Source organism: Ammospiza nelsoni, chromosome 7 (assembly GCF_027579445.1).
Source record: "Ammospiza nelsoni isolate bAmmNel1 chromosome 7, bAmmNel1.pri, whole genome shotgun sequence".
Taxonomy (NCBI): Eukaryota; Metazoa; Chordata; class Aves; order Passeriformes; family Passerellidae; genus Ammospiza; species Ammospiza nelsoni.
The window spans coordinates 4,914,043-4,929,264 of record NC_080639.1 but is presented as its reverse complement, the minus strand read 5'-3'; the positions used below and the strand labels follow the sequence as shown (position 1 = coordinate 4,929,264).

The window sequence follows — 15,222 nt, the reverse complement described above, 5'->3', positions numbered from 1 at the left end:
TGCCCTCCAAGACCAAAAATCCCCATCAGTGCTGGGATTTGAGGGATTTCAGCACAGCTGGAAAATGCCCAAAGCCCCCAACAGGGTGGGTACATCCAAGACAGAGTTACCCAAAAAACAGTTTTCTGGTCCTCTTCCACCTACCATAACCCCAAGGCAGTCCCAACTAACCTGGGTCAGGCTAGGCAGTCTGCTTTGATGGGACCCAGCCTTTCTTCAATAAAACCCGAATTTAAATCTGGGAGATGCCAGGTCCTGACTCTGCTGGTTGGATTGGCAGAGCTGAGGAGCAGAGGGAAGTTCTTGTCTCAGGCTGTGGATGTCAGAAATGTCAGCCCCATGGACGCGTGTGGCTGCCTTCTCTTTGGCACCAGGGGGCCAGGATTTCCCTCAGCAAGCCACACAGATGGTGTTTGTTTGCTCAGGCACCATGAAAAAGGAAAATATTTGGTGCAAGCTGCTAGCAGACAGAGACAGACATATGGTGGGTGTGAGGCAAGCCTGGCTGCTCAGGAAAGCACAGGCAAGGCTCTGCAGCAGCTTTTAGATGTTGGATTGCCCTTGAGCTGAGTGGGAGAAAAGTCCAAGAAAACCACTGAAGAACCTGGGTGCAGGCTTTGTACTAGTGTAGCTTGAATCCTCTTATTAGCCCCCCTCTAATTAATCTTACTATACTATCCCTATTGCAGTAGAATTATTATAATTAACCCAGTTTTAATTCATGCAAACCTCAGCGCTGGCTCAACGCTTGGAGAGATTCACCCTGGTTTGATGTCTGTTCATCTGGCACACACAGAACACAGGTTCAAAATGACAGAGACCATTAAAGGCAATTACTTGCATTTTTAGACCCAGTGGAGTCAAAGTGCAGGTGCAACATTGCTTTTGTTCTTTTCACCTGTGACTGTTTTTAAACGTATCATTGACTGTTTTTAAAAGTATCATTGCAGCTTCAAGCCTAAGAGAAATCTTTGGGACACCGCAAAAAAATCAAATTCTTTTTATTTCCCTTCCAGTTACATTTTAAAAATGCAAACCATAATTGTTTCCCAGATATCAAGGCCTAATTCTTGATCAGGACTAACCTGCAGCTAAAGCAGCACTGGTGACCTCCATGAGGTCAGTCAGGGATCTCCACACCTTCAGTCAGGGCTCAGCACCTCCAGTTCCACCAGGATAAAGCAGATAACCAGGACTGACTTTGGGAAGAAATATGCTATGATTTCTTAGCAACAAACTTGCCTCACTTTAAAAAATTCAAGTTATTTTGGAGGCTAGAGAAGAAGTGGGGACCTTGTCTGAGTGCTTGAGGGCAGAGACAGATGCTGTGCCCAAGCACTGAGATAAGGATCCCTGCGCAGTGAAGCTGTGCCACCACCAAATTTAGAAATGATCTGTGGAGAGGGATGGAGCCAATCTGGCATGAGCTCCACACCCAAAACACCAAGCACTGTCATGTTGGTGCCCTGCCAGCCTTGCTCTGGTGCACAAGTGTCTCAGCCCCACCTTTAGCTTGAATAAAGTCAAATCAGGGGAAAAAATAATACATCAGCAAGGATTGCAGCTGGCATTTCTGGGGAATATGAACTATGTGGGTAATGCTCCCTTGATTTAAAATGAAATGCTCCTTCCCTGCTAAGCCTTCCTTCCAAAGGGAGGAGCAGCAGGCTCCAGCATCCCACAAAACCCATGCCTGGTGCTTTTTAAATGTGAAAGCCAGGGTTGAGCTGCAGATAAAAAAAATAAGGAAATCTGTGGAGTTACTGCAGAGATCCATGGGTGCAATGCAGCAGCTGCCAAGTGCCAGCACTGTGCCCTGCACTGGGGCTGGGGGTGGCAGAACAGGTCCAAGACCTCCTGGTCTTGCTTTGCCCCTCGGTGCTGATTTACCGTGTCAGCACAAGAGAGATTCTGTGGGGCTGCAGCTTGGCCTGAACTGTTGGCAGTCCCTCACATGGAGAGCTCCCAGAACATTTTCCTGACTTCATCCTGCCTGGAGGAAACCAAGGAACAAAAGCCACATCTGTACGTGTTTACAAGTAAAGTTATGGATTCTGCAAATAGGTGAGGATATTATTTTTTCCATCCTAATCCATACTAAATCCAAATTAACATGATAGTGGCTCCTGGTGATTTATGTTGTTATAGTAAATAACAGCAACTGCACGGCACTTAGCTGATGATTAATGATCCTTATTTACAGTGTGCTCAGCCCAGGTCTGCAGTTTACACTTGCAAACATCAAAGGAGAGTTCAGCTTTCCTTCCCTCCTGTATTTTGAGGCCACGTTGTAAATCCTGTGCCAGCAGCCTCGGCAGCTGCATTTTAATCCACAAATAGGATTGCCATAAACTTCCAGGAGAAACAGTGGTCTGACCTGTGAGCCAGGGGGGCTGTTTCCCTCTGGGAACCTCTGAGAGCAGGTCTGGCTTCTCCAGCCTCTGCAGGGAAGAGAGCCAAGCTGTGACAGTGGATGACACCATCATGCCCTCCCCTCCAGGTTGTCAGGGTCTGTCACTCCAACGCACCATGCTGCAAGCACAATTCCTATTTTTGTGCCCTGGTTTTGCTGCAATCCCTCCTCTTGATCCACCTGAGGGAAGCAGGATGGTTTGCGAGCTCCTCTGCCCTCCCAGAGCCAGTGCCCATCCCCAGCCTTGCACCTGCACTGCCCCATGCTGGGATTCTCCAGCCCTGAGCCATCCAAACCCTTTGCACAGGCTCCTTTTTCCTGCCCCACTCTGCAAGCAGGCCCGTGGGGACGGGACAGCTCTGGCACAGACCCTCCTGTTTGCACCAGGTGGGTGCTGAGCACCTCTGCATTTCACAGCCTAGGTGGGAAAACAGCTTCCCACATCCCAAGGTGATTTCAAGGACTTTATAACCTCACAGGCTGGAGTGCTCCCTCACACAACCCAAGCCAGGAATGCCAAAGGGGCTGGGAGGGAAGTACAACACAGCAGCTTTGATTTATCAGGATGAGGCTGCTGAGATAATACAGGAACTCAGCAGTCCAGGGGGGACACTCATCTCTCCCATTTCACTTGCTGGGAGAAGTGGTGCTCTATTATTCACAGGGCACTATATTAGCATCATATATGAGCTGATTTCAAGCCCTGAAGTCACCTCATGTGGGATATTCACAGTGGAAAAATGACCCCTTACAACATCAAGACTCTCCAAGGAAGCTGTGAAGGTTTCTTGCTCTCACAGGTCACTTACATTCACCCAGGAATGACATTTTCCTGCAGGCTGACAGAGTTATGTGGTTCAGGCACATGAGATTCCCAGAGTGGTTGAAATATGAACTCAGTCTGAAGCTGCATCCCCTTGCTGTGCTGCCTCCACTGTCAGGAAAGGCAGGGCAGCAGGCATGGAGCAAACCATCCCATTCCTCCTGGAGCATCTCCATCCCCTGCAGGCATCTGGGGGTCCAGCCATAGGTGTAGGACCTTTAAAGCTTGCACATGCTTTTACACTGCCTGGTCTGCAGCCCAAATCCTCCCAGTGAAGGTCCCCTTGGCTGCAATGGCATGGTATTCCCTAATCCTGCCTGATTTCACCCATCCAGCCCTGAGGAGCAGGAGGGTCCCTCAAACAAGCAGCCAGGGTGGTTTGTAACAAATAACAAACACCCCAGCTTTGCCTTTGCTGCCATCCACCCATATGTGGCAAAGAGCTGATTGTGGGGGAGAAAGGTCCTTGCTGAGTGTTTGATGAGGATGGTCAAATGCTGAATGGCAAAGGCAGGGGGGAGGAGAAGCCTCACTGCCCGTGCTCTGGAATGTTCTCACAGGGTGTTATTGCAGCATGAGCAGCAGCCCAGGAGGGATCACGCCCTTTGTGGCTCCTCAGAGAGGCTTTGGGAATTCTGGGGAGCTCTGGAGGCTCATAAAAAATGAGAAAAGGAGTCAGGCTGAGCAATGGCTCTCTGTCAGGAGCCAGGATATCCCTCTGGCTGTCCTGAGCAGCCAAGACCCCTGCCAGGGTCTCAGAGACCCTGGCACAGAGCCCAAAATGCCTGTGGTTTTCATAATGACCCATGGAGCAAGTTACCAACCTTAGATGAAGATCTGCAAACCACGACAATCTAAGTGGAATGATAGTGAATTTATCACAAAGTGAAAAAGTAGATTTTGGGGTTTTTGGTATGGGGGTTCAGGGGGCAAGATGGAGGGATCTGGGCATGTCCAGCCTTTCTCCTTCTTCTTGGCCTCCATCTGCTGCTGTGATGGTGGCACTTACAGATTGGTTTAGAGTAGAAGCTCGCTGTCTGACATAGGTGATAGGCATTGGAAAGTAATTGTAAACATTGTATACATTGTAGTTTTTAGTATAAAGACATAACACAGCCCTGGGGGCAGGCAGAATGCCTCTGACTGTCGTGCTGAGTGGACCTCGGCAGGGCAAGAGAAAGAATTTTATAGATAAGATACAATAAACAACCTTGAGACTGAGAAATGAAGAGCCCTGACTCCTTCTTCAAGTGGTGGGCTGGGAAAAGAGACTTTTAACATTTCTTGGGGTCACTCTGACCAGCTAGAGGCCTGACAGCTCTCTTCCTCTTTATGGCAAACCCAGAGCTGCCCTTGCCTGGCTGATCAGGCATGGCTGTGATTCCCCAGGTTCCTGCAGCAGAATGGATTTGGCAGCACTGCAGCTGCTTTGCAGTGATGGATGGGAATGGTTATAATTGTTAATCTGATTAAGCCTATGCTCTCAGCTTTTGCTTGTTTTACTGGCATTGAAGGTACCTAAAGAAACACCTGAGGAGGAGCATATGAAGATGGATGGAGCACCTGCTTCCATGCAGCTCTCAGAATTGATCCCAGGGCTCCATGTGGTGATGTGAGTTTGCATTAAAACGGGGTACCTGGATTATCAACACATGCCAGCCCTCAGGCTTTGTGGTACAATGGGCAAAGGAGAGTCTCCTTCAGCTTTATTTTCTCTCTTTCACAGGATTTTAAATAAGAATCTGGGGGAGCAAGGTGTGGTTGCACAGCCTGCTGCTGTCCAGAGCAGCCTGACTGCGGGCTTTGACAGGGACTTCAGCTGAGGCTCCAGAGCAAGAGCCATACTCCTGACTGGCTGCTTTGGGGATGGAATTATGCTCAAGGCTAAACTTCTTTTACCTCATGTAACTCCACAGAGATGGCCAAGGGACACCTAGAAGTGCTCTGGTGTTTCTAGCAATTCCTAATGTTTGCATTGCTAATTTTTTAATGAGTTTTCTTATCAAAGTCAACTCTGTTGCTTTAACTTTCACGGTTCCTGGAGGCAGGGTACATTCTGCCACTGCAAGAGGGAAATGTCATGTACAAAAACGTGTGAAAAGCTCTTACCTTTTAGAAGCACCTGGATCTTAATTGTTTTCCAGCAACTGTCTGTTGGAGAAAATTGCTCTTACAAAGCTGAAAAAGGTTCCTTCCTGTGTTTCTCCTCTGGGAGCTCTTTCCCAGGGGAGGAGCAGGCCACTGCTGGTGATGCAAACCCTCATGTCCCTCCTCTGGGACCTCAGGGACATGGGTCACCAGGCAGGCTTCAGCTCTGGGCTGCTGGCCCTCTCAGCACACGTCTGCCTGGAACTGCACTGGTGTAATTAAAGGTATGCCACTAATTGGATGCACAACCCTAAGGGGACTCCTTTAATTGCATTTCAATCTGGTTGGTATCATTTTAACTTAGATTCATTGCTGTCTTGTGCAGGAATAACTCAGCTGGGTCTGGTAATGGAGATCATCCTGCTTCCTCTTCCCTGTCACACACTGGATGTGCTTCAGTTGGTTTGTGTCTGGCTGGGAAAGAGGCAGAGGGCTGGGAAAAAACCCTTCCCCTGGCAACCAGGACATGGAGAGTAGAGGGCTGAGAGCTCACCTTGACCTGCTCATGGAGGTAAGAGCCTCAAATATTCCCCTGTCTTCACCTGGATTCCATCTCATGTGCGTTACCATAAATTGCCATGCCCGTGCTTTGTTTTTTTCTTTGTCAGTGAAGACCTGAACTCTTTCCAAGAGAAGCTTAATTTCTACCCAACCTGCAGGTCTAGTGAAAGCCTCACTGCTTAAAGCAAAGCACCTCCATGACACGCAAGGCTGGGGAGATGGTGGGGTTGCTGCTTTGAGCCTTACAGCTCATGGGAGCACTGCCATGTCCTTGTCTCACCCCCAGCATGGGGCCCTCAGGGTTGCTCTCCCTGGTGGATTCCTTGTTTCCAGAAGTATCTTCCAGCAGCAATGAGCAGTGAAGTGGGGGCTGCACCCCCCAGGATGAGCACCTGGGAAGGAGAACTGGTTCCAAGTGTTGCTCCATGGGTTGCAGGCACAAGGATCTGTGTTCTTCATCCCAGTGGGACTCTTCCATTCTGGGCATGTGCCACCATCCTGGGGCAGCCTCCAGCCCCAAAACTCTCACACTCCCTGTGGTGATTTTGTGCATTCTACAGATATTTTGAGGAGTCAGGTCTGGCCCAAAATGGGCTGCACTCACCATTGTGCTCCCTCCTTCCCAGTGCTGTGTATGTGAGCAGCATGAGGAGCAGAGCCAACAGCAAGAGCTGGCTGTGTCCCTTACTAATGGTCTTCTTATTATTTCAGTGCCATCTTCCTTCTTTCCATCCTCTCCCCGAACAACTAAATTAATTACAGTGATTTTTTTTCTTTAAATACTGCCATGGAATGATAATTCTGGTGAATTCAATTTTTTTTGTCATTCCCCACTGCTGCTTTTCTGTGTTGTGCTCACTTTTAATATGCTGTTGATACTTTGTTAGAGCTATGCAAGATCACAGCTGTTGTCCACAAAAAAAAAAAAAAAGAGTAAAATCATGCTATGTGCTGTTGCCATCCAAAACCCATTTTTCTTTCTCCACCAGCTCACAAAATAACCCTTCCACTATTAACTGAAGAGACAGATATTTTTCTTGGCTTGCAAAAAGCCTCCCAGCAACTTCAGTGAAGCTGCAGCAATGGAAGGAAGCTGAAGCTCCTCCAAAAGGCTAAACCCCATTGTGAGCCTGTTATGAGGATGGATCCCTCAAATTCTGGACCCAGGAGTGACTCTTTACAGGCTGCAGGTCCTTGGGCACCACCAGCCCCTAAGCTCCAGCAGTCACTGAATTTTGTTTACCTGGATGTGTTCATCTGAGCTGTAAACATGTGTACTGAACTGACCCAGTAACAAAACCACTCCTGCAGCTCTCGTGAAAGGACCAAAAAATCCCATTAGAGACCTTGAATTTATATTTACAATATTTTACTTAACACCGACTCGTCTGAAGAGTTTTCCCCAGCCCTGCCAGACCCTTTCTGACCCTGCCAAACCAGCCCTCAGTGCCGTTTGCACCGAGAGCAGAGCTAAGGGAGCAGCACAAAGTGATAAAGGCAGGATGGAGATTTGAATCGCTGTCTCCAAGTCCACAACTCCAATTACAAACCTGACTTCAATCAGCCTGCCAATGCACACAACCAATTCTGCAATTCCTCCTTGACTCCCTGGCCCTGCTTAGCGACTGCCCTGCCTGTCCCTGCTGTAAATGCATTTTAAATGAAGCCGGTGCCAATTAACGCCCCGGGGCTGTGTGACCGTGCTGGGCGGGCTCGCCCTGGCACTGCTGCCCCCTCGGGGGATATTGGAGGTGACTGAGGTGACGCTGCTTTAAAGGAGGAAGATGAAAAGCTTGTTTCCCCTGGAACACACGCTCGTCTCTGCCTCCTGGAGAGGTGTGTACCGTGGTACGCAGCAATCCCAGCTCCCTGCTCAGGCCAGAGGAAGGAGGCAACTTGGTGGCTCATTCTGGAAGCAGAAATTTTGGCTTCTGAGGGGATTCAGAGAGGGCTGGCAGTGGGAGGCACCCAGTATGACACCCCTCTCCTGCAGACCCTCAAAACCTTTCAGATTCTCACCAGTGGTTTCTCAGTCAGTGCTCTGCATTCCTGGCCACCCCTGGGACCTTCTCTCAGGGAGACAAGGAGGGGATGGGAGGCATGGAGCTGATGTTCAGAGGCAGGAGAGTGCTGGCTTCCAAGGGTTTTGCCTCGAATTGAGCTTAGAACATGTCCTTCTTCCAAAAGGGCCGGGATGGATCTGAGGCTCTGCAGGCAATGGGATGTTTGGAAAGTGGCAGGAATGCTAATTCAGCCCCTGGTGACGTTAGGTACAAGCTCCCTGCCAGATGCTTCCAGCCCCCAAACGGATGTAGCTGCTTCTCCACGGGCCTCAGTTCAATTCCCCCAGTAAATAAACTGTGCCTCGCTTGGACCAATACCCAGAGTTTGATTGCAAGAGCAGATGGTTTATTTTTACCTGCGAGTGAGAGCGGGGATTGTAGATCATGGCCGTGACACATTTCACACGGAGCAGATGTTTCTATTAATGCCAGAATTGGGTGGGAATTCAAAGGATGCTTTTGGCTTTTTTTTTTTCTCCTCAAAACTCTATTTTACACAATTAAATTGCAACTTGCTGAAGTATTCCAATGAATCAATGAATCACTTCCTTTTTTTTCCCCCCCTTTTTGATTAGTAGGCTCTAAAGGGACAAAAGAATAGTTTTGTATCAGTCTCCCTCAATTACATGTAAAATACATCTGGACAGAGTCTGAAGATCCATCTTTCACTGGCAGTTGCAAAGCCATCGACATAATAAAATAATACTCTGATTGGTATTACAAGGCTGCATTTAAATCATTGGCATTCATGCTCTCAGTCCTTTGCAGGGAGCACAAGCCCTCCATTAGCGAAAAGCTTAATTTTATACTATGATCTGTGTAAGATGTGCAATGAAAATGAGAAAAAAGAGCTTTTGCAGAGCTGGAGACATAATAATAGGAGCTACAATGGATGTCTGGGCAGCTTTTTCAGTCACTTATAAACTGCAGGTGTCAAATGCATTCTGCAAAGAAGCTGAATCCCAGTTTTAATTACAGTCAGCAGGTTAAGGCATAATTCAAAGCTCTATAATACTTTCAATCCATAATAAAACTCCTCCTACTATCAGTAAGAAGTTTCCACCAAGACCAAGGAGAGGACATGACCTCCTTGCAGCAGCTAAACCTTGAATTTCAGCATGCCACTGAATACCAAGGGTGTTTGGGGTTTTACAAAGTGCCTACTCCTTGCACAATTCTCACAGCAAATCCTGGCATCACAGAGAAGCTGAACTAGTCAAACTCATGGTCAGGGTAACAAAGATGTGTCATTGCAGCTTTCATCAAAGGTTCCTTTGATTTAAATTAGTTTGAGGGAAGGAGAAGAAAAGGAAGAAGAAACCACCTGGCTGGAATTGTGTGGGTGAACCCAGGTCTCACAAGGTAAGGCTTTATCTGCAATCTGTTTTACCAGCAACAGCAAGTTTATTGAGCTCAGAGTTGAAGTTCATTTTGTGCTTGAAGGTACATCAATGCCCTGACCCAAACCCGAGTCTCTGGGGCCTTATGCTGATACATCTAATAAAGAATCATATTAAACTATCCTATGTATTAATCATTCTGGGGGAAGAGAGCAGGGTGTGTGTGGTGGTGTGCTGAACTCAGCTGCTGGGAGCTGCTCTCAGAATGGGCAGAGCACTCCCCCCAAGCCAGCAGGCAGAGTCTTTGAAGCAGGAGCTAATGATGCCTTGTTATGTGGGAAAACACAGCTCCAGGGTCAGGGGGCAGCCAGCACATGGGGCTGAGGTGGAAGGTCACTGGAGAGGACACAGAGAGGCAGAGCTGCTGGAGATGGAGGCTGTATGAGCAAGGGGGATGCTCCTTGCTTCTGCTGTGCTCAGGGAAATACAATCTTATGAAGGAAAGAGCTTCTTCCAGTCAGAGCATTCAGCCAACAGACCTGCCCTGTTCCACTCTTCAACTGTTCCAGAGCAGCCCTGAACTCCAGCCAGAAGGAGAAAAGGGCTCCTGGGGGAATCATCTTCCACTGGGTACCAAGAGCCAGGAACTGCCTGGGACCAGAGGACTCACTCGAGGAGTTATACAGAGCTGGAATAAGCTACAGGAACAAACCAAAACCACTGGAAGCACTAACTTGTAAAATAATTATATTTGTGCTGACATAACCAGAGAAGCTCTGTGTCATTGCCAAAGATGGCCCCCAGCAGTGGCCTTTGCCACTGTCAGTATTTAACACCTGCATCCTCACAACCCCCCTGTGAGGAGGGGCAAGGCCATGAGCCCCATTTCCCCAGGGAGAGCCTGTCAGAACTGAGCCACTTTCACCCAGCAAGTCTGCTGCTGAGCAGGGAGAGGAGTGTGGCTTTCCTCTGTGGCTGTGGGGCTGCTCTGTGGTCAGACACCTGCACTGCCCACAGCTCCTCTGCTCCATCACAGCCACAAGCTGTGGTGTTTAAATCCTCACAGCCATTACAGTGATCATAAAACAAGAATTGGGGGTGGAGGGGAAAGAACCTGTGGAAAGCCCAATCTGATTTGTAACCAAGTGCCAGTCTCAAACACCTACCATGTTCCTAGTGACATTAATTAAGCGCTTATCAAAAAAACAAAGTACTTTAAGAAAGTGGGACTGCTTATCCCCATCACCCTAAAATCACTTAAAACAGGATTGGAGGGGCTGTCAGGGCTTTTCCCCAGCTTCTATGATCCCTTCAATAGATGGAGCTTATGGTGCTAGCCTGGCTACTTGTGTCAGAGCTGTCCAATGTCACATCAGGACCCGCGTCCACGCCATCAGGATCTGCTTGATCTTTAGCAAAGTTGATGAAAACCTGCAAGTTTAAAGGAAAACAGTCAGTGTGTGACAGCATAAATAATTTATGACATGAATGAATATAAAAAAGGCATGGCTGTTCATTTGACTGTGAGCCTGGAGAGCTCGCTCGGGGATGGATTCACGCTGAATTTGAGAATTGCAAATGGTTGGGCTTCTGTGGGCTCATGTAAATAAATGGATGTGCAGACATTCCTGAACAGAACCTCATTGTCCTGCAGCTCAGGCTCCTCAGGAGCCAGCCAGGCACTGCCCATGCAGTGCTCCCTTCAATCACACTGTAATACAGTCCCATGATTACTTCATAAACCCATCTGTCCCTGTGTAATTGACATCTGTTCACGCACAACTGCAGAGTGTACAGAGAGGTGTATGAAACCACACATAACAGCCTTCCTTTCAACAGCAGCTAATGAATACAGAAAGGACTCTCACCAGAACACTCCCTGCAATCACATTTGCATATTCACAGAGCCAAGCTGTCCTCCCACAAAATTTGAGCTGGGGCTTCCTGTGCTTTGCCTGCCTGTTTCTCTCACAGCCACTGCCCCTTACTGGAGCAGCACTGAGGGAATCCCTCCCAGACTGCTGTGTCACAGTCCATGGCACTGCAGGGCTGCAGCTCTGCTCCTCTGTCTGGGACAAACCTAACATTCCAGGTGCTGATGCTCAACAGGGTGATTTCTGCTGGATAGTCCTTGTGGCAATCCCTTCAGCTGATGTGCTCCCTACGAGATTTTGTTGCCATTGGGAATGCTCTTCCCAGGGAAAATGGAATGAACCCCAAAGCTAAGTTTGGAGTAATGCTAAGTGAACTTACCACCTGAAAAGTGAAATTAAGCATGTTTTCAGGACTGGTGGAAAGCCTAGCCCTGGACTTGGGGGTGATTCGTAGTCCTGCCCTTCACCCACACGGCTCCTGAAATCAGCAGTGGCAGAGGGAAGAATAGATCCTTTATGCTCCATGCAGCTTTCTGTGTGTGTTTCCCTAGCACCAGCCGAGGTACCTGGAGGCAGCAGTGCTGACAAAGTAGCCCCAGGAGGAATATAGACGGAAATCCCTTTCAAACTGTAGTCTATTGTGTGCAGCAGTCCATTATGTGTAACCATCATTCTGCTCCCCTGTTAGCAGTTTTAAATGGATGGCCTCACATTTTAATTCCTTACCTCCTCCAGCGTTGTCTGACTCACAGAGAAGTGCCTGATGTTGAAGGCTGCTTTGTTGCCTTCCAGGAGATCAAATATATTTGCTACCCCTCCTGCAGAGACCGGGACGTGGTACTCCACCATCTTGAAATGCTGATCCTGTGGGGACAGGAGTGGTGGAGGAAAGCCAAGAGCCAACAAATCCAACAGCTGGATCCAACAGTGCCCATGGCATTTTCCAGCTCCAGGTGTGCAGTTTTGATTCACACAGAGATTGGGCTACAGCCAATGGATGGGATTTGTGACTCAGTTACTCTGGTTTTACAATTACTCAGTTACTGGAAGTACTGGAAGCATCTCTACCCACTGAACCTAAAGGGGGTTTCTATCCATTCCAGGCTTCAGAGGGAAGGGCATTCCCAGGGCAGAGGGGCACCTAACAGCTGCCTTAGAGGATCACTGCAGCTCTTTGGCTGATGTTACTTCAGCCACCAGGAACTGGAGTGCTCCAGCCCTCAGAAAATGCAGCTGAAAGCAGTGACAAGTGTGGCTCTGAGAGCTCAGGTCGATGTGCACAGTTTGTCACAAGATGTCCACCTTGCAAGGATCTCCTTGGTCACTTTGAAGGGATTTTGAAAGTCTCTCCTGAAAGCATTTGCCTGGCTTACCTTCAGGCATGTATTTGGGAAGTGTGACTTCATGAACTCTGTCAGCTTCTCAGTGCAAACTGTGCTGCTGTTTAAGTGCATCTTCACAGTGAATCCTCTTCCAAATCTGGGGGAGAAAGAAACTCACAATTAACACTGTAGGAAAGAGAAAAACAGATGAAGAAACTCCTTTGAGAGTGCTGCACAACCTCTTTGGGGAAATCTAATCCAGGCATGGTGCAGCTTGAATGGGGTCAGGATTGTTAACCTGGAGTGAAACTTAGTAAGAAGCTGAGCTATTGTTATAACTAATAAAAGCAAAGCTCAGCCCTAATACACATTTCTCATTTGTAGCAGTGAACAGAATACTTTGGGGGACACATTCTGGGAAGACAGGTTGTGAGGGAGTAGAAAGTGCATTAGTTAACACAGAATTTCAGCACTGTTTAAGGGACATGAACCAGGAAATGTCATTGTTTTGATAACACAGGTCTCATGTTCTGAGCACTCCAGAGGCTGTTCAGTAAAAGTGAAATAGGTTCACTTTACTGACCTGCTCTTGATGTGCTGCAAAGAGCCAATGCACTGGAAACTCCCATTCACCATGATGGCCAGCCTGGTACACAGGGCTTCACACTCCTCCATGCTGCAAAACCAACCAAGAAACTCTAGTTAGTCATTGAGAAAGTGTAAAAATATGGTTAATACCTGGGGAACACCACTGATCTTCCCTAAAGTGTTGTGGGTCTCTCTGGACACCACATTCAGCCACAACAAACCCCCAAACTTGTCACAGCTTGGTGCCCTGAAACTGTGCAAGGACCAGGGAGGGATGGGTCTCTCCACACTTGTGCTGACCCCAAAAAGAGAGGCAGAGCAGGCCAGCCCTACCTGTGGGATGTGAGTATCACTGAGCATTTGTTCTGCACTTCCTCACTGATGATTTTCCAAAGGTGACGTTTCGCGTTCGGGTCCATTCCAGAGCTTGGCTCATCCTGTTGGGAAAGACAGGACTGGATGGAAATTTGCACTCAAAAAATAAATAAGCCTGGGCTCAGGCAGGAGTTTAGTATAGAGAGAATTCCCCCCTCCTATTTTTATAGAGATATTTTATCTCACAAAGCAGCAGGAGCACAGGCAGGTGGTCAGAAGTAAAGGCAGCACTGCTGGGCTCAATAGAAGTCAGGATAAGGGATAATTATGTCCACTAGGTATCAAACTTAATATTGGAAATCCTGCTCACAGAGGTCTGCACACATTGAGTGCACAGCAAGTGGGAAAACTGCACAAAAAGGTAGCTTTTACCAATGGGGTAAGCCCATGGAAGAACTAGAAATTCAGAGTGAAAGGCATGTCAGGAAGCCAAACCTAAAAATGCAGTCACGTTCTAATCCTGAGCAAAGTGGCCCCTCTGCTCTCCTACAGTTCTGGAGCCCTGGCTGCTGCTTTTCTTGCAAAGCTGTGCAGGTAAATTGATAGAAATAAAAGACAAGAGAGAGCAGAGTTTAATTGGCAAATATATGGTCTAATTTTGACTTCTGGAAGGTGCTGCCAGAGAAACTGAAAGACTTGCCACTCACTTATGCCCTCAAAGAAAAGATGGCTGTTTGCTGGAATCTGAACTTCCCTGTGATGGTTTCTGTTGTCAGGCCAAGTATGGGCACGTGGGGAGTGTCCCTTAAGCTGTGCCTGAGGAGGTTTTGTGAGACTGTCCAAGTTCTCCTGCCAGCCCAAGGGCCTGCTCCTCTTCCCTCTCAACAAGACCCCATTTCTCACCAGCAGCAGAATGGATGGGTTGCCAATGAGAGCCAGAGCAGTTGACAGTTTCCTGTTGGTGCCATAGCTGCACATAGAGGTGACTCTGTCCTTGTAGGCCATCAGGTTCAGCCGGTGCAGGAGCTGCAGTACAACCTAGGGGACAAGAGTTCTGCTTCCACAACATGCCCAGCCCATGGATTACCACACATGGATCTACTGAAGGACTGATTTAAAGGCTCCAAATGGCAGAAATGCTGCAAGTCAAAGCCCTTGTTACTCACTCCCTTGATGTCCCCCTCTGGAATGCCATGCAGCCGAGCGTAGTAGTACATGTGCTCCTCCACGGTCAGCAGGTCATCCAGGGCATCCTCCTGAGGACAGTAGCCAAAGAGTGACCAGTGGGCCTCACTGATGTCATTCAAGGACCTGTGGAAGGAGATGGCACATCACTGTAACCTCACTGAATTGCCAGTGTGCTCTGGAATTAAATAGGAGGGAGAACATCCCTTTCTCCTACTCCCTAGCCACCTCCCCAACCCTTGAAGGAAAATGCAAGATGGATCTGCAGAGCTCCAGCTTTCAGGCCCCCAGTTCTGCAGAGGCTGCATGTAGCTCCCCAGTTACTGCCAGCACAGCTGCCACCAAGCCTACACCTGGTAAGGAAAGCTTTGAGGTGAGTCCTGCTGGGCTCCAGGTCTGGCTTAGAAGTGGGATCCCACTGCTGAGGATCTGAGCCCGATCCCATCTGCAATGGGTTGAAGTGGAACAAACACCTCTGAGCAGCAAAATGCAACCCCCCCCCCCAGGAAGCAACCATGCCACCTTCAAAGGATGAATTCCCTGGTTTATTTACTTTTGCTCTGGCTTGAGTGTTTTATTTCAAATTTTTACATTTCTTTTCCTTTGCCACCCAGCCTTAAAAACTGCTCTCAGGTTGATTTGCTTCCCCA

At 48.3% G+C, this 15,222-nt stretch overlaps 1 protein-coding gene across 2 annotated transcripts in view; it reads right to left on the bottom strand.

Moving 5' to 3' along the window:
* Nucleotides 1-9,332: 9,332 nt before the first annotated feature.
* Nucleotides 9,333-15,222, bottom strand: part of ABCA12 (ATP binding cassette subfamily A member 12) — an 81,130-nt gene continuing 75,240 nt past the window's right edge. For both annotated transcript variants that reach the window (XM_059475923.1, XM_059475924.1), the window contains 7 exons: nucleotides 14,554-14,698; nucleotides 14,291-14,425; nucleotides 13,406-13,509; nucleotides 13,068-13,160; nucleotides 12,536-12,641; nucleotides 11,889-12,026; nucleotides 9,333-10,719 (listed from right to left, as the gene is read on the bottom strand). In XM_059475923.1, the coding sequence (XP_059331906.1) occupies nucleotides 10,600-10,719; nucleotides 11,889-12,026; nucleotides 12,536-12,641; nucleotides 13,068-13,160; nucleotides 13,406-13,509; nucleotides 14,291-14,425; nucleotides 14,554-14,698 (841 nt within the window). In that variant the 3' untranslated portion in view covers nucleotides 9,333-10,599. The remainder of the gene's footprint in view (nucleotides 10,720-11,888; nucleotides 12,027-12,535; nucleotides 12,642-13,067; nucleotides 13,161-13,405; nucleotides 13,510-14,290; nucleotides 14,426-14,553; nucleotides 14,699-15,222) is intronic.